This window comes from Vidua macroura, chromosome 6 (genome assembly GCF_024509145.1).
Source record: "Vidua macroura isolate BioBank_ID:100142 chromosome 6, ASM2450914v1, whole genome shotgun sequence".
Taxonomy (NCBI): domain Eukaryota; kingdom Metazoa; phylum Chordata; class Aves; order Passeriformes; family Viduidae; genus Vidua; species Vidua macroura.
In genome coordinates, this window is record NC_071576.1 from 50,539,595 (window position 1) to 50,561,313 (window position 21,719).

The 21,719-nt window shown below is 35.9% G+C and overlaps 1 protein-coding gene across 11 annotated transcripts in view; it reads left to right on the forward strand.

The window, feature by feature from the left end:
- Nucleotides 1-21,719, forward strand: part of SOX6 (SRY-box transcription factor 6) — a 369,801-nt gene that overhangs the window by 150,153 nt on the left and 197,929 nt on the right. For all 11 annotated transcript variants that reach the window (XM_053979406.1, XM_053979405.1, XM_053979401.1 and 8 more), the window contains one exon: nucleotides 2,120-2,330. In XM_053979406.1, coding sequence (XP_053835381.1) covers nucleotides 2,120-2,330 — 211 coding nt within the window. The remainder of the gene's footprint in view (nucleotides 1-2,119; nucleotides 2,331-21,719) is intronic.

Consider the following 21,719-nt stretch of genomic DNA (forward strand, 5'->3'; position numbering starts at 1 on the left):
GTGTTCCTTGCTGAGAGCATGAAAACCCCTGCATTGAGCCTGATGGATGTGCTTCATGTACTGTAAGAGGATGTTGCTCTCTTAAGGAAAAGTGCCTTTAAAATTACTAAATTTTTTTTGTACTGTCCTCAAAGGTGAAAGCGTCAAAGTATGTAGTATTAATTCTTCATTGCGGAAAGGGATAATAGAAATTCAGGATTTACATCTGAAAAATATTAAAGATGCTCTTTCCATCTCCATTGTAAGAAAAATACAAAGTAGTTTTTCTTAGAAAGAGTTAAATGTATGAAAGCTTTCAATTTTAAAGGCAGCTAAATAAGTTAATCTCTGTACCTGGTCTAAGATATTGCTCTCTGTGATGTTTGAGTCTTCAGTGAATACAAACTGATCGAGTGAAAAATTAGTTAATGTTTATTTGCTAAAAATACAAAGATGAAATTTTTATTCCATGTCACCTCTCTTTCTGTTTGTGCCTGCAAAACCTCTGTCACTCCTACTGTGTTGATGAGGGGCTGCTACCAGTGGGATGAGATATACTGCCTTCTAATTTCCTGTCTTCGTGAATAAATACATTTGCAACATCCCTAGCAAATGCTGCCTCCCTCTCCAGTGATGGTAGCAGTGCAGTGCTGATCACAGACTGCTGTGCTTGAAGATGATGTGTCACCACCTCCTCCTGCACAGTCCCCAGCCCCGAGTCACCCAGCTTGCTCATTGTTGGTCTTGCTCCCCCTATTACGTTGCACAGCTACTTAATCTGTTCCAGATTGAATCAAAGATTTGTGTCTTGTGGTGTTGCTGATGGTTAATGCTTTCTAGCCTTTGTTCAGTGCTCTGAAGATGGGTAATTTCAGCTCATAAAGTAGCAGGAAGATTATTGTTACGAGAATGTTTTTTGACAAGATTATTAATTAGCTTCTTAATATTTAAATTGATTGCCATTATAATTGCTCTTAAATTTTAAACAAAGTATGTTTCATGGAATCTGATATGCACACTGACATTTCTAGGCATGCCATAAAGAAACATAAAAAAAAATCAATAGTTTTTTTGCCCCATATATTTAACACTTCTAGCCTGGCATTATTAAAAATTAAAATAGAAGAGTAATTTTGGAAAGGGAAGTGTGTGAGAAATTCTTATGGTTGAGTTTTTGAGGACAAATCCAAGAACAACTTCTCTTTTTAGCTGGAATTGTGAAAGCAGAGATGCAGTGAATGTTGCAAGCATGACTGGGAGAATGACAAGTCTGAGTCAGAGAAGTTCAGGAAAGGCTTTGCTGTTGGGTGGTATCACAAAATTGAGGAGAACTGTCATTAATCATTGCTTTTTGATGCCTATTTTTTTTTTTTTTTTTAGTTTTTGCTCAAATAATCATTATCTACTGACAAAATAGATGAAGCCTTTTTACTTCTATGTTTTTGGCTATATAACACTTGATACATGTGGTCTTGATACCTGTGTATTGGCATACTTGATTTGTTTTGCCAAAACTTAATTTCCTTGCTCATTCTTGCCTATGTTGGCCTGAAAATTAAATCTTCTTTTGTTTATTATAAGTATTGTAGCATTCATTCTTTAAGAAAAATTTAAATTGAATTTAAAGGGCAGTGAATGTGCATGGATACCCACATACCATTAACTTTATTTAGCTCTGATGTTGATTCCTTCCTCCCCGGTCACTGTTGGCCTAACACTTTCTCTAGTTTTAAAGTTATGCTGTTTTCCATTAGCTGAGGATTTATCCAGGAATAATTTATCCTTTCTTCCTTAGTGCTACATATATTGTCTTTACTTAAGGAACTAAAGAAAACTGTAAAAGCCTAATACATCCATTGTTAAAGTGTTGAAGTGGCTTTTTCGTGACGAGGGAAATCCTTGATGAAGATTATCTCGGGCATGAAGTATGAATGTTAGAAACATGGAGAGCATTAGGGTCAACAGTGCTCATGTAAAGCACTGAAACGAAGAAATTCAAATAATAACACTCAGTTTATAAACTGAAGGATAGATGTAGGCTTGTTAGTATCGCAAATAATGCTTTCAGCTTTTGCCTGCCTGAGATCCTTCTGCCATGAGAGAAGAGCCTGTGGTTTGACATTGTTTTGTTTCTTTGCAGGAGTCAGAGAGTAATAAGTTATGTTCCCTATATTCCTTCCGAAATACCTCTACCTCACCAAACAAGCCCGACGAAGGAGGTCGTGACCGCAGCGAGCTAATGACCAGTGTTAACTTTGGAACGCCGGAGCGCCGCAAGGGAAGCCTAGCAGATGTGGTGGACATACTGAAGCAGAAGAAACTAGAAGAAATGACCAGGACTGAGCAAGAAGGTATGTGTTGGATAAGATTGATGCAGTTTCCCCACCCTCCCAATCCTGTAATTTTTATAGCATAAAGGATGTGTTGGGTATTGAGGGCCATAAAACTGCATAATTGGCAAAGGCTAGGATAAAGTTAATCACAGGTTTCCATGGCAATGGTAGTTTGAGATCCATTAGGGATTTTAGACAAATATGCCAGTTTTTAAAAACTTTTAAAATTGTCTCGGTTGTGAGTCAAAGTAAGAATGTTTGATTTGGTGAAAACTCAACTCTCACTTGAAAGGTTATGACGAATTCTTAACTGGCTGTGGACTTGTGAGGGACATTCTTCAGTTTTATTTGTTCTCTTCCTTTTAAAAGGCAAATATATATTTTTAACAATAAGAATGAATAAAACATAAGCTGGTTTGTTTTGCCTTAAAAATTCTCATCTTTCATCACTTTAATAACCTAGCATCTGTAACTAGGAGAATGGGAAACAGTTTTAAGTGTAAAAGTACATAGTTCTGACCTAAATAGCTAGAATTACAGAGGAAGAAATCTCTCTTTTTTTTTTCTTTACAGTCTCCTCAGATATTGTTACAAGTATTAAAACAGAGATAAAAATGAGGACAAATCTTTGAGTGCTAAGGCAGTTTATGTAGCCAGTCCTTATTCAGATACTTTCATTGATTTTGCAAAGATTTTGGGCCATGGGAGGAAACAAACAGAATTGGAGAGTGAGTTTATCAGTGCATGTGTGCACTCAGTCAGGGCCCACCACAAAAATTTCTCCCCATGGTAAATAGAATGAAGGCTTACTTGGTTCTGCAACAATACCTTTTAGTCTGTGAGCACATACATGAGTTTGAATCAGGGAAGTTGTGAGAGCAGGAGGCTCTGAAATAGAAAAACAGGTGCAGAGGCATCTGTGTGGATTCTCTTAGATATTTTACCAGTTCAGTTTTGTGCCATTAAAAATAACCCAGGAAGAATATTTATAATGTACTAGAGCCAAAAGACAGTAGAACGTTGTGATTCTTTTTTTCTTTGAAATAGGAATGAGTTTGGAATTATTTTGACTCCTCAATTTCATTATATGGTCACAGTGCACTTCAAACACTGCACTTTAAGTTCCTTTGGCCTCATGTAGCAATGCAGATTTTAATTAAAATTGAAGCTGATACAATAATATGTTTAAATATGGGATAAAATCATGTAGTGATGGAAGTAGGCTTCCAAATTTCTTGGCATAATTGTTAAATGCCAGTGTGTTCTATAGGTGTCCTTTCTGAAGCTGGTGAAACATCTCTAAAGAGAGAATGTCCCAGATTCTTTACTACCATCTGTCTGTTTTCAGCTGTAAAGATCACTCTTTTAAAAATGGCTTTCTTAGATTTGGTGGTTAGGCTAGGAAAACTATTTTAAATATTACTTTGGCAAAGTTGTTTTCTGCAGTCAGTAGCAGTCGTTCGACACCCCATGCTAATCAAAGGTCTTGGCTCGTACTTTGCTGCGGGAGTGCTCGAGTTGCTGTTGATTATATTGACACCACAGCTAAGGTTTTTTCAGGAGTGTATTGGATGGTGTGCTAATAAAAATGTGCATCAAAAAGTTTAAACATAGTATCTATCTGTAGGGATTAGAGCGTTTCATAGCTTATTTTTGTATGGGTTCTCAATAATTTTCTGTGCTTCCCCTGTATTGGTATATACTGGTTGCTTTAAGAGCGCAGAGCAGAGAGATCCCTCTCTCCGAGTCAGAGCCTTCTACACACTATGTGTTCTCATCAGCTGAAATAAAGGTCGTTTTTGTTCCATAAAATAATCTTGCCTTTTATGGACCACATTATAATGGACAGCTATTCTAAAGTCTGCCTGTAAGTTCAAAGGTATTTTACTGTATCTTCGTGTTTAGGTTAGGTTTAGATTAGATATTAGAAGACAATTCTTTGCTGTGAGGGTGGTGAGGCTCTGGCACAGGTTGCCCAGAGAAGTTGTGGACACCTCTCCCTGGAAGTGTTTAAGGTCATGTTGGATGGAGCTCTGAGCAACCTGGTTTGATGAAAAGCATCTCTGCCTACAGCACTGAGGCTGGAATTAGATCATCTTTAAGATCTCTTCCAGGCCAGGCCATTCTGTGATGATTTTATGGTTCTGCATTCTGCATTAAGTTCTTTTCCATTCATCCATCATTTTCTGCAGGAAAAAAAGTTACTTATGTATAAGTAACTTATATGTTACTTATAATTAATGAACATCTGACTGGTACCATATAAACTAATGCAGAAAAATAATTAATAGAAAGATTGGAAATTCTTCAGGATGTTGCACTTAAGAAGTTCAAGGTTTCTAAACTTCTGTGTAGGCCAGGAATATCAAAATTCTTAGAACAGATTTGAATACCCATTTCAGTATTCAGAAGTTTCTCTGAATTTAAAAGAAGTACTCTCCGTACTTGTTTGATTAAAATAAAATGTGAAAAATAATTACTATTTTAAGATTGAACTTTGCTTTAGCTCTGTGCAGTCAGTTGGAGAAATGAGGTCTGAGATTATGAAATTGTTTTGCCATCTTACAGTGTCTTTTGAGCAACCTAATTAAGAGCCTGATCACACACTTAGCATACATGATGCTCTTTAACATCTATAATTTAAAATATGTTTCTATGCAGTTCTTTTCTTAAAATGGTATGCAAACAATGCAATTGAGGAGCTCTTTGTGTACTAAGTCCTGCCCTGTCACAAAATTGCGTACTCAAATTGAAAAATACCTGCTGATTTTTTTTAAAAATAGAGAGAATAATATAATGGGTTTAATGAATGAAATGGAGAAAAGACATGTGTTTCTACTGTATACTGTGGTGTGGGGGCTTTAAGTTGTGCATACCTCCTTTAAAAGGATGTAATAGTTCATGTTAGCCTCATTTATAGGGATGACCTCCTTGACCACTGATGTAGCTGTGGGATTTGGGCTAACACACAGTCATATATCAGGTTAATTGTAGAGTTAAGTGTGGAGTAAAGAACTCAAGAATTCCAGTCATCAGTTCTAACCCCCATGCCAGCACAGCGAAAAGTCTCTTTTAATATTGTTACATATAAACTTTCTGGTCCATCTATATCATCTGAATTTGAGAAATACAGGTTGTTGGGGTCAAACACTTAAATACTTTGTGCTATGCACTCAGATATTAGGTGTCTGCTATGCTTGTATATACTCCTTGTTGTCTCTGTTGTACCTCATACCACTGGAAAAGAAATATATACTGGAAGACTTTATCATGTCTAGATATATTTAATCAGACTCCTTTGACTCCTGAAAATAAGTTGTCTAATGAGAATTTCATCTGAGCAGCTGTGACTGAGGAGGTCAACAGGCATTGCCTAAGAGAATATGGCCCAGCTGGTTAGATCTGGTTGTTGTAGTGATTTAAATGGTCAAGTGCTGCTTGTAATCCAGGACCGTCTGCTTGTAAAGGGAAGAGTGAGTGCTTCAGCATAATGTACAGCTGTTTTAATCTCTCTTTAATAATAGTACTTCAGCCAATGTCATGTCTTGTGTATGGTGTGGGAACATGGGTGCCACACACAGGAATATACTTTAGGTATGTTTTTAGCTTTATTTGTAGTCTGAACACAGATTACCAACATTACAGGACAAATAACATATTTTTTTACTTCATGGTCCAGTATTTGCATTTTTTGCACTGTAAGGCACTCCCGTGTCATAATTTGTAATGATTTGGAAATAAGAACCTGATGAGAAAATTGTATTTGGAAAAGAAAATAATGCTGCAAATATTTAGAGTTAATTTGAGTATGTAAAGACTAGCTGACATGTGTTCTCATGAGACAGAAGAGGTCAAAAATGAACAGGTGTCTAATTTAATCAACAACATTAGACTCTAGGGCCTATTGGATAACTTGGGTATATCCATCTTAGTTATTCTATGAGCTGAAGGATTGTTTTACTGGCCTTTTTCTTTGGAAGTATCCTACAGTACAATCAAGTATTAAAGCTCTTCACAGCTCATGAAGAGTTTCTGTTAGACAGTATGGTCTAACTGCTTCTCTGCTTTTCTATCCTCTTTAAGTAAAAGACTTTTCTTTTTAAATATTGCTTATGTTACTTTTGTGAGACAGATTTACAGCCTGGGCTGCCTGAATTCTATGCTGAGAATTGTCTTCCAGACAATTATGCTACTGTAGCTCATCATAAGCCTCTAGGAGCAATAATTAGTAGCACACGTCTTGTCTGTAGCGAGGAGAGCAGATTTCTCCCTTTCAGATCTGGAATGCTAGGTTGGCAGGTCAGCTGGCACTTCTGAGCTGGAAACTGGGCATGTCATTTCTGCTAAGTGCTAAGCCCTCATTACTCAGGGCCTGGATTCCTAATTCACTTTTGACCTTGATTCAGAGCAATGTATACAGTATCATTTTTCAACCAAGCTCGGTTCACAATTCTAGCACAAGCTTTTTATGAAGTGCTTCCCATTCTTGTTTTCTCCTTGAAGACCACAGTTGAATGTTCAGAGATCAAAGATTTCTATGTATGCACGGTGGAATAATGAACATCTATATAAAGAGTAGTATATTCATAAATTTCTATCTATTCTCTGTCATGTGCACCTGTTTGTACTCTCTCTCTGTGGGGGAATATATGGGTGGATATCTATATTAAAAATTAAGGGTTCACATGTATTATTAATTCTATATGCAGTAGGGAAAATCTTACTACATTACTCAGTAGTGGTGGTTTTTCTGATTTTTTTCTTTTATTATTTTTTTCCCTCCAGCTTCATGAGTTAATAATAACTGAATACTTTCTGTTATATTGACTTAAAATTGATTAACACTTCTCCTATAAACCTTTCTATCATTCTAATAATTATATTGGAATATAATATAAGTATATTGAAGTATTGCACACACAAATCCACGAATTTCCTGCTAATTTCATTGGGAAGTAAAGAAACTTAAATTTTCACACACTGTGTTTTATAAGCGGACATTGGCAAACAATTTGGGTTGCCATTGTTTGTTTTTTATTTATTCATTTATTTTTAAGTTATGGTTGTTTTAGGTTCTTTTTTAAGAATCTGTGTGCATTATATTGTATTAGATGGAGAGTTTCCATTTTTTTTTTGTGTCTTTGTTTTAAGCCTGCCACAGCTGAGAACAGAGAGTTCAGACATGTGCACTTGTTTTTTAATATTGTTTTAAGCACAACCTTTGAGAGAAAACAGGAGTTTTCTTTGGTGGATAAGTCCTAGAAGTGAACTACTGACCATTTGTGGTCAGTGAATATTTTAAAATGTTTTTAAAGAATTTTTGCACAGATTTAATTCAAGTGATCTGTCTTGTGGTGTGCTGTATACCCACACTTTCCACTGATGAAGGCATGATCCTTGGCTGTCCTAACACAGTTGGTGTTTACAGACCCCTGTTCTTTCTTCTTCCTTTTTTATTTTTTTAATGGATAAAGAGATTTTTTTTCAAGACTTCAAAAATGTTACTGGGTTTTGGCATTAGGATTATCCAAAGCAATCAAAAAAATTCTGTCAAATAATGAAATTTGCAAATGGCCACTGGCATTTCTCTTTGGATATGAAAAGCTCACCTTCTTCAAATCCTTTAATCACCTTTGAAAATCCCTGCCTTATCTGCTCTGTACCATCTACATCATGGTTCTTCCCTTTTCTTCTTAAGAGTCACTTTTGCTAAGAAATTTCAGAATCAGTTATGCATATGGTTAATTTAATACTTATCTTTTATTTGCTTTTTGTTGGAAGGCGTATATAGTGGCATCTAAGAAAGGGAATTTTTCTTCTAAATTCCAGACATGCTTCCAAAATAAAAACAAAATTAGCAAAAAGCCCAAATGTCCAGAAAATAAATAGATGACTCAGACCAAGTTAAAGGAGAGATATGAAGCACATTTGCCTAAATTGCTGTTTTCTTCCATTATTTATCTCCTTGCCATATAATTAAATACAACTTATTATGTCTCTCTCTCTGTCTTTTTTTTTTAAATTCCAATTGTCTTGGTAAAATTGCTTGGTCACTTTTTCATTGCAATATATGCTGCTGTTTTAGAAAAAATATTCTTCTATTTGTAGACATCTTATAGGTCATAAAATTTCTAATGCTTCTTTAGTTGAAGTCTACAGTGAATTCCAATGTCTTACAGTGTTACTGTAACTTTTGACCTTTTTTGGAACATTACTACAAAGGAAGGATTTTCTAGGGTTATTTTCCTGGTAACTAAGAGAAGATGCAACCTATTTTCCTTCTGTCCTTTGTATTTGATTTTTCTATCAGAAATTCATTCCATTAATATACTTTCATTTAATGAAATTTCAAATGCATCATACATTTAAGTTTTTTTTTTTTTTCAAAGAGAGACTCATTCTGTGTAACCATACTATGTCTGGCCACTAATATTTTGTCTCATATTTTTATTTATCATTCTTACAGAAATTTAGGCATTTTTGATTATTCAGTTTCTTATATCCATTAAATTTTTCAGAATAATATTTTGTGATTAAATGATATTTTTATTTAAGAAACTGGCACATCTTGCCATCTTTCCACCTCATATTTTTATTTACCTGGCTGCCTGAACTACAGCCTTACCCACTGTTGTAACATTTGAGAATCTAATCATTGCTCACAGGTTCTGTGTGGGTATAGGAATTCTTCAGCACTTTTCAGTATGTCTCATGCTACATTTGAAAACTTCGCTTTTCTTGGTTTTGAAATTCTCTCATGGCACACAAATGGAGAATAGCAAAGACTTTTACATGGGTATCATGGAGAATGAGATCTACATGAATAGGTGGATAGATTAGTTGGGCCATCTGCTATCTGCTTTGCTAAGATGTTTTCATGTCCCCTCTTAGTCCTTATTCAGCAAGGAACTGGTAAGTTTGATGGTAGCCATTTGAGAACCTGTCAGGAAAAACCTTAGTGTAGGATCCATGGAATTTTATGGAGCTTCTACTTTTCTGAAGGTTCAGTTTTCCAATGCAGGTTGCTCTCTTTGAGGCTTTGAACCTGTGCATCTCTACAAAATTGTTGCTTTTGCTGGCAAACAGAGTTGATCCTGATAGGGAAAGAGTCTGAAATTCAGGACTCAATTCTGAAGATTGGAACATCCATTTTAGCCATGATTTTTTTTTTTTTTTTGAGCAGGTTTTGAGATTCTTATATTACGTTGAAGAAACATCTTTATTCAACCTAGAATATGTGAGATGAATAAAATTCTTTTCATTTGAACAAATGTGCCTTGACCCTATTCTCATTGTCCCTGAACATGACAGATTATACTGAAAAAGGCTTAAATCTTCTCTTTGCCATCATCTATTGACCATTCCAGTCAGTTCCTCCCCAGAGATGTGTTTTCCAATGTCTTACTTTCAGGGATCATCTAATTCTTATTTTTTTCTTTAATCCCACTGTAACCTCTCAATTCTGGCATTCTCCAGTGTTTGATACAATTTAATTTATTTTTTATTGCATCATAAATTGTCACAATGCTTCCTTCTTATATAAATTTCTGTACTCTGCTCCTCTACACTTCTGTCTCCTTTTTTGACATGGTCAGACCTCTGCTATCTTTACGCTATCTGTATGTTATTAGTATTGTAAAAGTATTATTAAACAAAGCATATCTTAAGAGCCAGTTTTTCCTAGACGCAGTAAAAAAGCAAATCAGTATGAATAGGTACAACTGACAATGAGCTCTGTGGTAGAGAGTATAAGTGAGTAAATAATAGTAAAAATATGGAGAGTTGCTTCAGTTGCATGATCTTGGCAGCAGAAAAATAAATTCAAACTTCATTGGTTTTGATGTTCTGTGACACAAACAACACTATGATCTGATCATGATTTAAAATGGCAATTGAAATACATTTTGTAGTCATCAGTTTAATAACAGGGACCAGACTGTGACTCTTCCCTTCCTAAAATTTGCTAATGTAAATAAATATAAGGATTCAAGGGAAAAAATTGGGCTTGAAGATGGCTGATCTTGTATGCCATTGTATTTTCCAAGTTCTGGAGGGTGAATGGTCTCAGATTTCTTTAGTGATGGACTTTAGTTTAAGTTGTTCTTACTTGCTTTGCCATTCCTGCTGTTTTGCAACAGGGCCTAAAAGTGCTTTAAGTGCTTGTGACTGGAGTAATGAATGAAAATATCTTCCCAGCACTGAGAGTATTGCATTAGACTGAATAGTCACCTTACTTGTAAAAGCACTATTAGAGAGGGGCAGCTGCAAGTAAGGATATAATGATTTGTGTCCAGTGCTTATTTACTGAAAATTGTAAATGTATTATTTATTGAGAGCTCTCCAGACGGTGCTTGTCAGAATAAAAATGTCAACTCTAAGCAAAATGTTATAATACATAATAAAAATGCTAGGTAAACACTTTGGAAATACAGCTAATTAGATCTGCTTTTCTTAAAGAAATGACAGTAAAAATGCTTTGCAGCATATACATTTTAAATGCTGATCTATTCCTTATTTTTCCTTGCAGTATTTGGTTTAGATACCTTATCATTATTTTAAAATAATTTTGACAACTTTATTTGGTTGACACAGGAGAGAGAGGCACTTCCTGCCTGACTGCATGAGGCAGCTCCATGCTCAGGCTTTCTTGTTCATCCCATGGAGAGACTACTCTTACCTCTGTGTTTCAGTCTGAAACTCCAAGATGCCACTTTGTTTGTGAGGGAAACCTGCCTCCAGTGGAAGCAACAAACAATTATTAAGATTAGTCTTCAGCCATGCTAATTTACCCTGAACAAATATTCTTAACAGGGAGCCTAAATCCATTCAATGTCAGTGTTGCTTTGGTGTATTATTAAATATGAATAGGAATTAGAGAGGAAAAAAATAGCTATTTTTTTTCTTATTTAAAAATATTACTTAAGTTTTATTTTAATTTTATTTTTTGTCAATTATATTTTCCCTGAAATTTGCAATGAGAAGAATTGGTGCTTAAAAAAATTTGAAATCTTTTCAGAGTGTTTTACAGTGTAAGGGAGGAAATTGCCTTTTGAATTTATCTTTTTTTTACAAATAACTGCTCAGTTCAGCATCATAAAATTTAGGATGCCATCATGAAAAACAGCTTTCTTGTTTTGAGTATATCAGCCAACCTGAGAAAGAGCCTTATTGTCATTATTTTAGTGGCAGTCTGTCTGTGCTGCCCTGCACTCGGTTTGCTGCTGGTTCTGATGCCTGATGAAGGATGACCTAGAACAGAGGCTAGATGCAGTTAAAGAATAAAGTAGGGATTTATTAAAAGGCCTCAATGGACATGCCTTGGGCAGCACAAGAGCCCAGCCAGGGCTGCACCCAAGATGAACCAAAATGGTCACAAAATGGACGACTGGCCACGGGGTCTCTCGCTTTTATAAGTTTTGGTCCATTCGCATATTGGAGTTAATTGTCCAGTTACAGCTTTAGGTTATGAAGTCCCATCCTTCTTGTTTTTCTATCTTCAGTCCACCATTGTTTATGCTCTTGGTCCTGAAATTTGGATCATTTGTCCTTGGTCCCCAGCTAGAGAAGGAATTGTTTTGTCCACCTACTCTGTGAAGAGAGCTTACTATTCCCTACTATGAAGCTCAGAATTACACATTAAAGCAGTACAGAATCTGAAAAATATAAAAGCTAAAACCTGATGCATCAGTTCCACAGAAACAAGGAATCATGGGGTGGCTGAGGTGGGAAGGCACTGCTTCTCTGCACAGGGCAGGTTCACCTACAACAGGTTGTTCAGAGCCATGTCCTGTCAGCTTTTGAGTATCTGCAAGGCTGTAAACTCCACAGCTTGTTCAGTGTTTGGTCATCCTTATGATAAGCAAGGATTTTCTTTTGGTTCAAGGGAATTTCCTGTTTCTCTTTGCTTCTGGGCCTGTAACAGGCCACCACTGAGAAGAGCCTGGATCTGGCTTTACTCCCGCCATCACATATTTATATATCATCCCTTGGAAGCTTCTCCTTTTCAGCCTAAACCTTCATGGTGCTCCCAGCTCCTCTCCATGTGAGAGATGCTCCAGTTACTTGGTTGCCCTGTGCCCCATTCCTGGACTCTCTCCAGTCCCATATCTTTCTTGTACTGGACACAGCACCCTAAGAGTGGTCCAAAACATGATTTATTTTAAGGCCACTAGTTCTCCACTGTAAGACTGAGCTGGTACCTTTAAAACCAAGAGGAACTTTATTATGATAAAGTCTGATACTTCCTGAGCTTCTTGCTCAAGCCTTGGCTGAGCCTTTTCATCAGCATAATTTCAGTTTTAGCCCTGTGCCTGTGCTCTCACTTCCCTATGCATAGCTGATGAGCACAAAGTGAAAACCAAGAATAAAAACACAATTCAGTGCTCTTAACTACATATTTCTGTGTTTCACAAGTGTATTTTGGATTGTGAGGAATCCTTCTAATTCCTATTTGTATTCCTTATTTGCTCGTTGGCACGTTGATCTCCAAAATGAAGCAGTTGTTAATGTGTCAAAATCCACCCTCTTCTGTCCTTCTCTAGTAACATAAAGAAGTGGTGGTGTTTTTGTAAAGTTCAGATTGTGATATTCCTGAAAAAGTGCACCAGTCCTTGTTAAATATAGTCTTGAGGGCAAGTACTGTGTAAACATCTGCAGAGAGCTCCTGTTAGCATTGCTCTGTCCTGACTAGCAGCGCTCACTCTGTTGCAGTCTTGGGTCTGTCTTTAGCATGGGCTGCCAATCAGTAAAGCTGTGCCAAAATGTCTTGTTCTACTGCCTAGCATTTTGGAATGTATCTAATAGCTGTTTTCTTTTATTAATCATAATATATTTTTAGTTTTACTTACATAGGTGCCCAGAGTTCCCGGGCACAGTGCCCTGTGTATGAATGGCTGTTTATTTTCATCTTCCTTTTTGTTAACTGCTTTACTTAATGCTTTACATAACCATTTGCCATATTTTGACATGAAGCTATAATGCACTGCTGCCTGCTCACATTTCTTAAAGAACTTGATGTGACATCACCCTCTATGGTAAATCATGATCTTTACTGAACCTAAAAAAACCCATCTTGAATACTCTTCTGTCTTTTATTTGTTTGAAAATGTTGAAGCAAGCAGGCTCTTTTGCCCATCTGGAAGAAGCCTGAACACTACAGCTTAGAGAGTCTGCAGTGACACCAAAAGCATTAAAGCCTCTGTACTGAATGTCTTAGTCTAACACCACCTTAAAAATGAATTCTGTTTGCATTTCTAGCTATGCTGTGTATGTTACAGGATATGCATGAGGACAGGATTCAGCTCTTTCTACTCTATCTTAAAATTTACCTGCATATTCAATATTTAAAACAGCTCTGCTTCTCAGTGTAGGTCTTAGCAGTCCTTATCGTATCTTAAATATGTAACAAGCAGATTACTTTTAAATATTTACAATGAAACAAAAACTAACACGTCGGCCAGAGGTTTGTTAAAATGTCAGAAGAACTTACCGTAGTGAAAAATAAATATTGAACCAAGTTTATTCCTGAGGTGACTCTATTAATTTCAATAGAATTACTGCAGGAGTAGTTCTGGAAAAAATCTGTCAAGATTTTGTATCATAATTTAAATATTTTTTCACAGAACTTTGAATAGGCCAGAAATAATTTTATAGGTCTGGCATGCACATGCCTCACAAAGTAAAATAAGCTTCTTTTGCCTCAGCCTCTGTTTCCTCTGTGGACTGTTTGTGTTTTTAGCTGTTTAAATGGGGTTGTTGCAGCTTTGTTAATAGGTTTTGTTACATCTGCAGTTATACTTGTAATTAAAAATTTAGTTGGAGCATTGGCTCCCCTAGGTTTCAGTGTATCTGGTGTTTCTGTGATATAATAACTAGACAAAGAATCACATCTGTTGCCCTTTTGTGTCTGTGTATCAGGTAACACAACAGACAGTGGCCAGACACATGACCTCAAAAATCAAACCAATTTGTTAATGAACTAACAAGGCAATGTAATAAGCATCTCTATTCAGTCATTTTCCCCAGCTTTCAGTTGTTCCTTAGAGCAAGGGTAGTCAATTCTGTATCAACAAATTATTTGATGACAATAATTTGGCTGATGAGAATACAAGGAAAAAAGCCACAATCTAATTAAAAACACTGTATATTAGGTGGAAAAATGTGGCTAATGTTTTATATCTAATTGTAAAACTGCAATTTTCAACTTTTGCTAGTTAACGATTTTTATGCCCCCCTTCCTCCTTTCCGCACAGAAAATCATTAAAAAAAAGGCCAAAAAACAGACTACAGGATTTGAAACACAGTGGCCCTGAACTGATGGGAGAATGGCCAAGGTGTCACAGCTAATTTCTGACCCTGCTTTATGAGTTCTGCTGTTCCTTATTCCCCTTGTCAGTCTGTGAATCCCTGAGGCTGTACACACTGGCCTAACATCACTCAACTCCAGTTTTATATCCTCTTTTAATAATGTTGAGTCTATTCTGTCCAACTTTGATTCAGACAACCTTCTTGTCTTGAAAAAGTGATATATTTAATCAGTGGCTCTGTCTCCAGCATAGCTCCCACTGCGTGAGACTAGAGCCAAAGAGTAGTGCAGTGGCCTGTCACTTGTGTTTGAATAGGTAATGTGGAGCTGCTCAGCCGAAGAGACAGGAGCTGGAACTGCTTGTTAGGACACATGATCAAAAGCCACTCTCTGCTTTCTGCCAATCAAGCCTCATGTCGCCTTGTGGGGCAGACATTAAATAGATTTTTCTGCCGTACACTGTGGGCACTTTGCCAGTCTGACATGTGAACTGTTACAAAAGATACCAGAGTTTCCACTTCTTGCTGACTGCTTTTAAATATTACTGCTTGCTGTCCAAAGTAGAATATTTTAAATAATGGATTATGATAAATTTCCACTGCAATTAGGCAGTCTCCTTTCTGCTCCCAACTCTTCAAAGTTATTTTGAAAAGCCAAACTGTAACTTGGTTTCTGAAAACAAACAAGCAAACAAAAAACTGTTGAAGAACCCCTATGGCACATAGATTTGAACATGATTATTGTCTGAGCATTATGGTGAGTTGTTGCTTTCACTTGTGTGATTTTGAATATTGTTTCTATTTTTAGTCTTTTTACATTATTTAATTAGATTTTCCTAGTTGAGATCATAGCACTGTTTTATTACTATGTTTATGGGAAGAGATAATAATTTTTTTTTTTATAAATGAGGTTGAATTTATTGATTGTGTTTATTGGCTTCTGGTGCAAATATAAATGTCTTGAAATGGCTCTGTAGTTGGTTTTAGTTATACTTTCCCTTGTTTTTTTCCTCTTTGTCTATTACCCTCCATAACCACCTCAGCTCTTGTGCCCATGGCAACAACGCTCAGTGGTTGACGCTAACAAAGATGACATTTAAGCTTTGCCTAAGTAATGAATATTCTTTTGTAACTTCCAGGGCCACTGATTTTATGTCATTTTTAGAGGTCCCAGTACCTAGAGAACTGCTTCTTTTTATGTACTTGTGCTCATGATACCCAGACATTTACACCCTTGTGCTTGCCCTTACTGATATATCTTTTTCTTTTTTTTTTCTTATTTTTTTTCTTTTTTTTCAAGTAAAACTTTTTTTTTTTTTAACCAAAACATACCATGGCAATCTAGTGGAATTCATTTAAACAGTGAGCTACACATAAACAGCTGCTCCTTCAATAAGCCATTCTTTATAATACCCTTATTACCTTCTAGTGTCTCAAATTCTGATTAGTCAACAGTGCTGACTACTGTATGGCATTCCACTGCCCATCTTCCTTCTGCTCAGCTGCTCATGTCTTAGCTGTTCTGTGATTACAACACAACTTGTGCATTGTTTCTCCAAGTTGTCCTTCATATTGTATATCTTTAAAAAAACCTCTAAAGACTGTTGATGAGATGGGGAAAAAAACCTAATTTATAAATAAAATAAATTCCCTGAACCTCTGTGAATTGTTTTTGTACCACTGTAATCCTCACAGTCTGTGTGCTCTGCAACTTTCTAGTGGGATGAATAAGTTCTTTAAATTTATGAAGGTAATCAATAAGTAATTTCCAATTAAAAGAACTTTGGAAAAATGACAGTTATTGCGGTATTTATAATAGTGCAGGAGAGAGCAAGGGCTGTGGGTTTTTTTAAAAAAATCCACCAAACCCAAAAACCACACAATGCTTTGTCCTGGTTATGCTTTCACAAAAACCAGTGGGTTCAGAAGTTGTTCAGAACAGAGCTTTGTCATGAGAAAGCAGTTTTTGAACATCCCCCCAGTAATACAGGCTGGGTTTCAGAAAGGTGTGTGCTGGCAGAAGGAACGCACGAAGTGAAAATGGGAAGGGAAGGAATTCTATCCCTGGTGCTCTGGATCTCCAATTTCTTAAAGCAGCAAATGCAGGGGTTTGTTAAGGACATAAAACTTTGCCAGCTGCTTTATAGGTAAATAGCACGGCAGTGAGGAGAACACCCTTTCTGTGGCTCCCTAAATCCCCACAGCTTCCTTTGGTGCAGCCCCTTAGAATCAAATCCTGGTAAGTCTGAAACGCTGACACACTCAAAACGCAAACCCACTAAAGGCCTTAAATCTGTCTTTGTGCTCTGGAGCCTGTTCTGAAAATAGCAAAGCTCTTTTTGTAAATTAAAATTGGTGTGAACGGGAACAGATGTTGACATGCTTTACTTTATCTGCAGGGATCCCCGTCAGGGGGGAGAGGGTCACTGAGGTTAGATGGCAGGAATTACTGCAAATGTGCAAAGGACAGGAGAGCCTGATACAGACATTGTCTCTGGTTTTACAAGAGCAGCAGTAGCATCCAGTGGGTAAATCTGGGGGCTGAGAAGTCTGTCTGTAAGGAAAGATGGTTGTGTAACAGCTTTAATTCCTTGGAGAATGCTGTCCCCTTGTATGTCTGTTTACAAGATAAAGGGGAGGGATGTTTGGCCTGTTTTATAGAGTGAATTTGGTCAGATCTGGATTCCAAGGGATTCTGGGTGACCCCAGTTCCCATTTACTTTCATGTTACCTGAGCTCACTCAGGACCGTGTGGAAGGGATTTGCATAGCCAAGGCTCAAACTACAAAAAATTTGTGTTCAGTCTGACATTTGGTAGCTTTTTTTTTTTTTGGAATTTCAGCATTTCCTTTTAATGTATTGGGTGAACTCTCATGTTGCATTAGAGTCATCATCAACTTTTAATAGTTTTTGAAATAAAAACATAGTTCTGTTCTGAAATGTGCAATTTATTAAATAGCTTTGCTAGTCAATAAATTCTTGTTGAAGATTTTTCCCAATTTAAAAAAAGATAGCAAAGGATGAATTTATTTATAAGAACTGTAATAGTTTCCCTCAATCCCTTTTATATTTTAGATTACCTTATAATTTTCTAAATCTACATTAACAATAATGATCAATTTTGTCAGTATTATTCACACCTTTTATTAATTTAGCATAGATGAATAAATGTGAATGTTGTGAAGAGTTGATTGGGAATAGATTTTAAATCTGACAGTTAGATTACAGGGTACCTAAGAAAAAATGGCTCTTTCACTAGGTACCTAGTAATTTAATTCTTGTTTGAAATTATTATAATTTATTACAGTGTGTGGGTCCTAATGAATGTCTACTATTAAATGAAAAGGAGAAATTGAAATTATGAAATTCTTTTAACTTGTATCTTAAAAATCCTCTTAAACAATTCAGTAGATATTAATAAGCAATGTGCTTTTCTTTCTTTTTTTATATGAATGCAAACAAAAACATTTTCCTCACTACATAATGATATTAGATCAGTGCTGTTGGAGATTCTTACTTAGAATCAAGACTATCTTAAAATAGAGGGGAATAATTTTATGTAATGAAAAATATCCAAAATTTTCTGTCTTGATCAGACATTTAGACCTTCTTGTATGAGTCCTTTTTCCTTCTTCAAGGAAAACTCAAAATCACTGCTAGAAGTTTTTCTGTTGTTAGAGATGCAGATGTAGATGTGTGAGAAATTAAAATTTTTCTGCATTTTTTCCTACTGAAGGTGTTAGTCATCAGGACATTAGAATATAATACATATTATACTTTTACTGTCATCATGTAAAATTGTTTTTCCACTTTGCTTATTGGTTTTCATTTGAGAAGTGCTTAGGGGAATCTGGTAAAAATGGGTAGATGTTTCCAAACTAATGGAAAATGGGTATGCAATGCCAAGTAAAAGCAGCAAATAAGTTATAGTGACATTTGAAATAGATAATGGAACACAAATTGTGAATTATCCTTGTTAAGAGGTTGAAAACACATTTGAAATTTCTTAAATACCATCGCTATCAGTTCATACTACTATGGTTCACTTAAAATTATGCCATAATGGAGTTATAAAATATGTTTAAAGAATAGAAGGCCTCTAGTTTTTCTCGGTAACATTCCATGGTATCTAAAATTATGTGACTATCATAGCAGAACCTGATAAATAAAAAAATGGTTAGAAGTTTTAGTGGAAATTTCATTTGTAATTGCACTGTTCATGAGTCAGCAACAGTTGTGGCCTTTGGCATTCACCAGTTTCAAACTAGCTCAAATTTCTCATCTATGCTGGGGTTTCATTTGTAGCTCTTTTATGTAAGACCTTACTGTAAAGGATTTCCATTATTATTAAAATATGAACATGCATCCTTCTACAAGTCAGAAAAATACAATTCTAACCTGTACAAGTCACTAGGTTTGCCTGCCATTTCTTGATTCTTTTCTTTAAGGGGAAAGCTATACAGCTCCTAAGTGAAGTCAGCTTAGTAAGAGTAATAAAATACTACCTCTGGTTACCTGTTGCTGTCTTGTAGCTGACAGATGGAACACCAGTTGGATATTTCATTTTAAGGTACCAAGGTAGCATTGCATGCTTGCATCCTTTGAGATGCATGTATATTTTCTTCTGGGAAGGGAGTGTGGGAAATTATTCCACTGCATGTTTCCTGATATGCTGCCAGAAATGAAAGGAAAAAAAAAAAACAGAAAAAGAGAAAAGGAGAGGGAAATCTAACAGTAATAAAAGGAAAATAAAAAAGAAAAGTGAAAAGGTGAAAAAACTGTTTTGGGGTGTGGTTGTGATTTTTCACTTCAATATTTTTTGCATTTTTGTCAAGGAGATATTTTAAGTTCAAATACTCTGTACACAATTGTGGTATAGTTTGGTGTGGTGTGAACTTTGCTATTTAGCTGATAGGATTTGTTTGAAGATACCAGTAGAAAAATGAAGACTGAACAGAATTTGTTCTTTTTAAACTTCTAAAAATACTCAGGCCTTTCTCATGAGTTAGGAATTTTTATATGTTTACTGTTCTTCACTATAACCAATTCCAACAACTGCCCTGTTACAGAAAAAAATAGGAGTATGCTAAGACGTGAGCTGAAAAACCCTTAAGAGCTAACATTTCAAAATATAAACATGAATTAATGCTAGTGTCAAATTTCCCCCCATTTTCTGAATTTCTTTGGTGTATTCTAGCTATGTATGCTGTTTATTAAAATTTGTTTTAAGTAAAATATGTAAGTACTATGAAACTTACAGTTTTGGTATTATTTGAACCTTGAATGTGGAAATCTGAATGAGATGAGATTAAAAGGTTTAAATAGCTTTAAAATTATATTTACATTAGTGCAATCTGTCCTTTTTAATACTAATCTGCTTTTTTAGTTGAGATTGTGCTCTAAAAAAACCCACCCAGGGTGCATTAAAATCGGCCAAAATATTTACACTACGAAGCTCCTTTCTTCATTTCCTAATCAGCCAGAGTTCTCAAGGAAAAATTCAGTTCAGATATTAGCTGTACTTCTTAGAAATGACCTTGTGGGGTAGAGAAGCATGGCACAGTGGCACTTTCCAGCTGTACACATGGTATCCGTCGGGGTACAATCATGCTCAGTCCCAGCACCGCAGGCTTGGACATATGTTGAGTTTTATTTCTTTCTTCTGACATTAATCCTATCCACCAGCTGTTCTGCCAGCTGCCATTCTTCAGCTTGGCTATTACATTTTGGGGGAGACCAACAATCGCCTAGTTGACCAGTGTTCTCCCCACTTACTTTAAAAATGATTGGAGTTTTGGGTTAGCATTGCTCAGTCTTTTTTACTGCCTATGTCCTTAATTGTCTTTGAATTCAAGACTTGATTTATGATCACTTTGAATACACTGAAGAAAAAAAACCTCAAAAGAGCTCTGATTTCCACCATACTGGTAAATCTGTGCTCACAGAAGGGAAAAAAAAAAAAAGGTTTTCAGTTAACATTCTGAAAGCTGTAATTAATGTTACATGCACTATTATGTAAACAGCATTAATTAGTGACAAATTCTTCTGATAAAAATCATTTTTAATCAAAAGAATATCTTAATTTTTCATTTTTACATGAGTCTATTTTAAGAAGTTGCAGTTTTGTAAGAAACTGTTTCACTAATCTAGTTTGAACAGGCTATTAAATCTCTGCTCCACTCATAACATATACTAATAAGTCATATAGATTTCTTAGTTCATATTCCAGATGATCTGTCCATAAGCAGGATGTTAAACATCTGTAGTTTAAGCCTTCTGGGACTAACAAATGCATTAATGCTGGAAAGAAATGTGGCCTGAACAATAAGGTTACAGACCATGTGGTAAAGAAACAATCCCGATATCATCAACTCAGCACATACGGTGCACCCGAGTTCTAGCACAGCAGTGAAAGGAACAATGTCAGTTCTAAATTGTATCCATTTATAGCATGTGTTTATCACATTCATACCAGTAAAGACAGAGAATCCTGTATTCAACATAATTATTTCATGTGGCAATTTAAAGATCTTTGTTGCACATTCTTCACAATTGAGCAAAATTGGCTATTAGCTGGATAAGGTTAAACTAGATTATAATGGTAAATATTTATTACAGGAATATTCGATTAATAACACATATTCTGCATTTCTTTGCACAGCTAGTGATTACATTCAGGTCATACAAAGCAGACATTCAAATTGTCCAACTCAGATGATCCCACTTTAAGGAAACAGGAGCTCCGTTAATGAAACCCACCCACCTTGATTCTTTTATTCTCCTGTTCCCTTTTGCATATTTCACACAATGTTCATTTTAATACAGTTAGAGAATCAAGCTATCGAGAGTTAACACAGATGAAATATTTTTTAGATAGGAGTTACTCTTGACTTCATCATAGTCAAGAAAAGTTCTTGGGAGGAATGGGGGTGGGGAAGAATCCTAAGAAATATTCCCAATGAGATAATGTTCCAGACTCACCAGCAGTGAACCTCCTTTACTAAATATGGCCATTCTATTTATAGAAATATTCATATTTTCATTGGTGGCCAAAGCACTGCTTATAGGAAAACCTACAGGTGACTAATAGGAGTTGCTCACTAA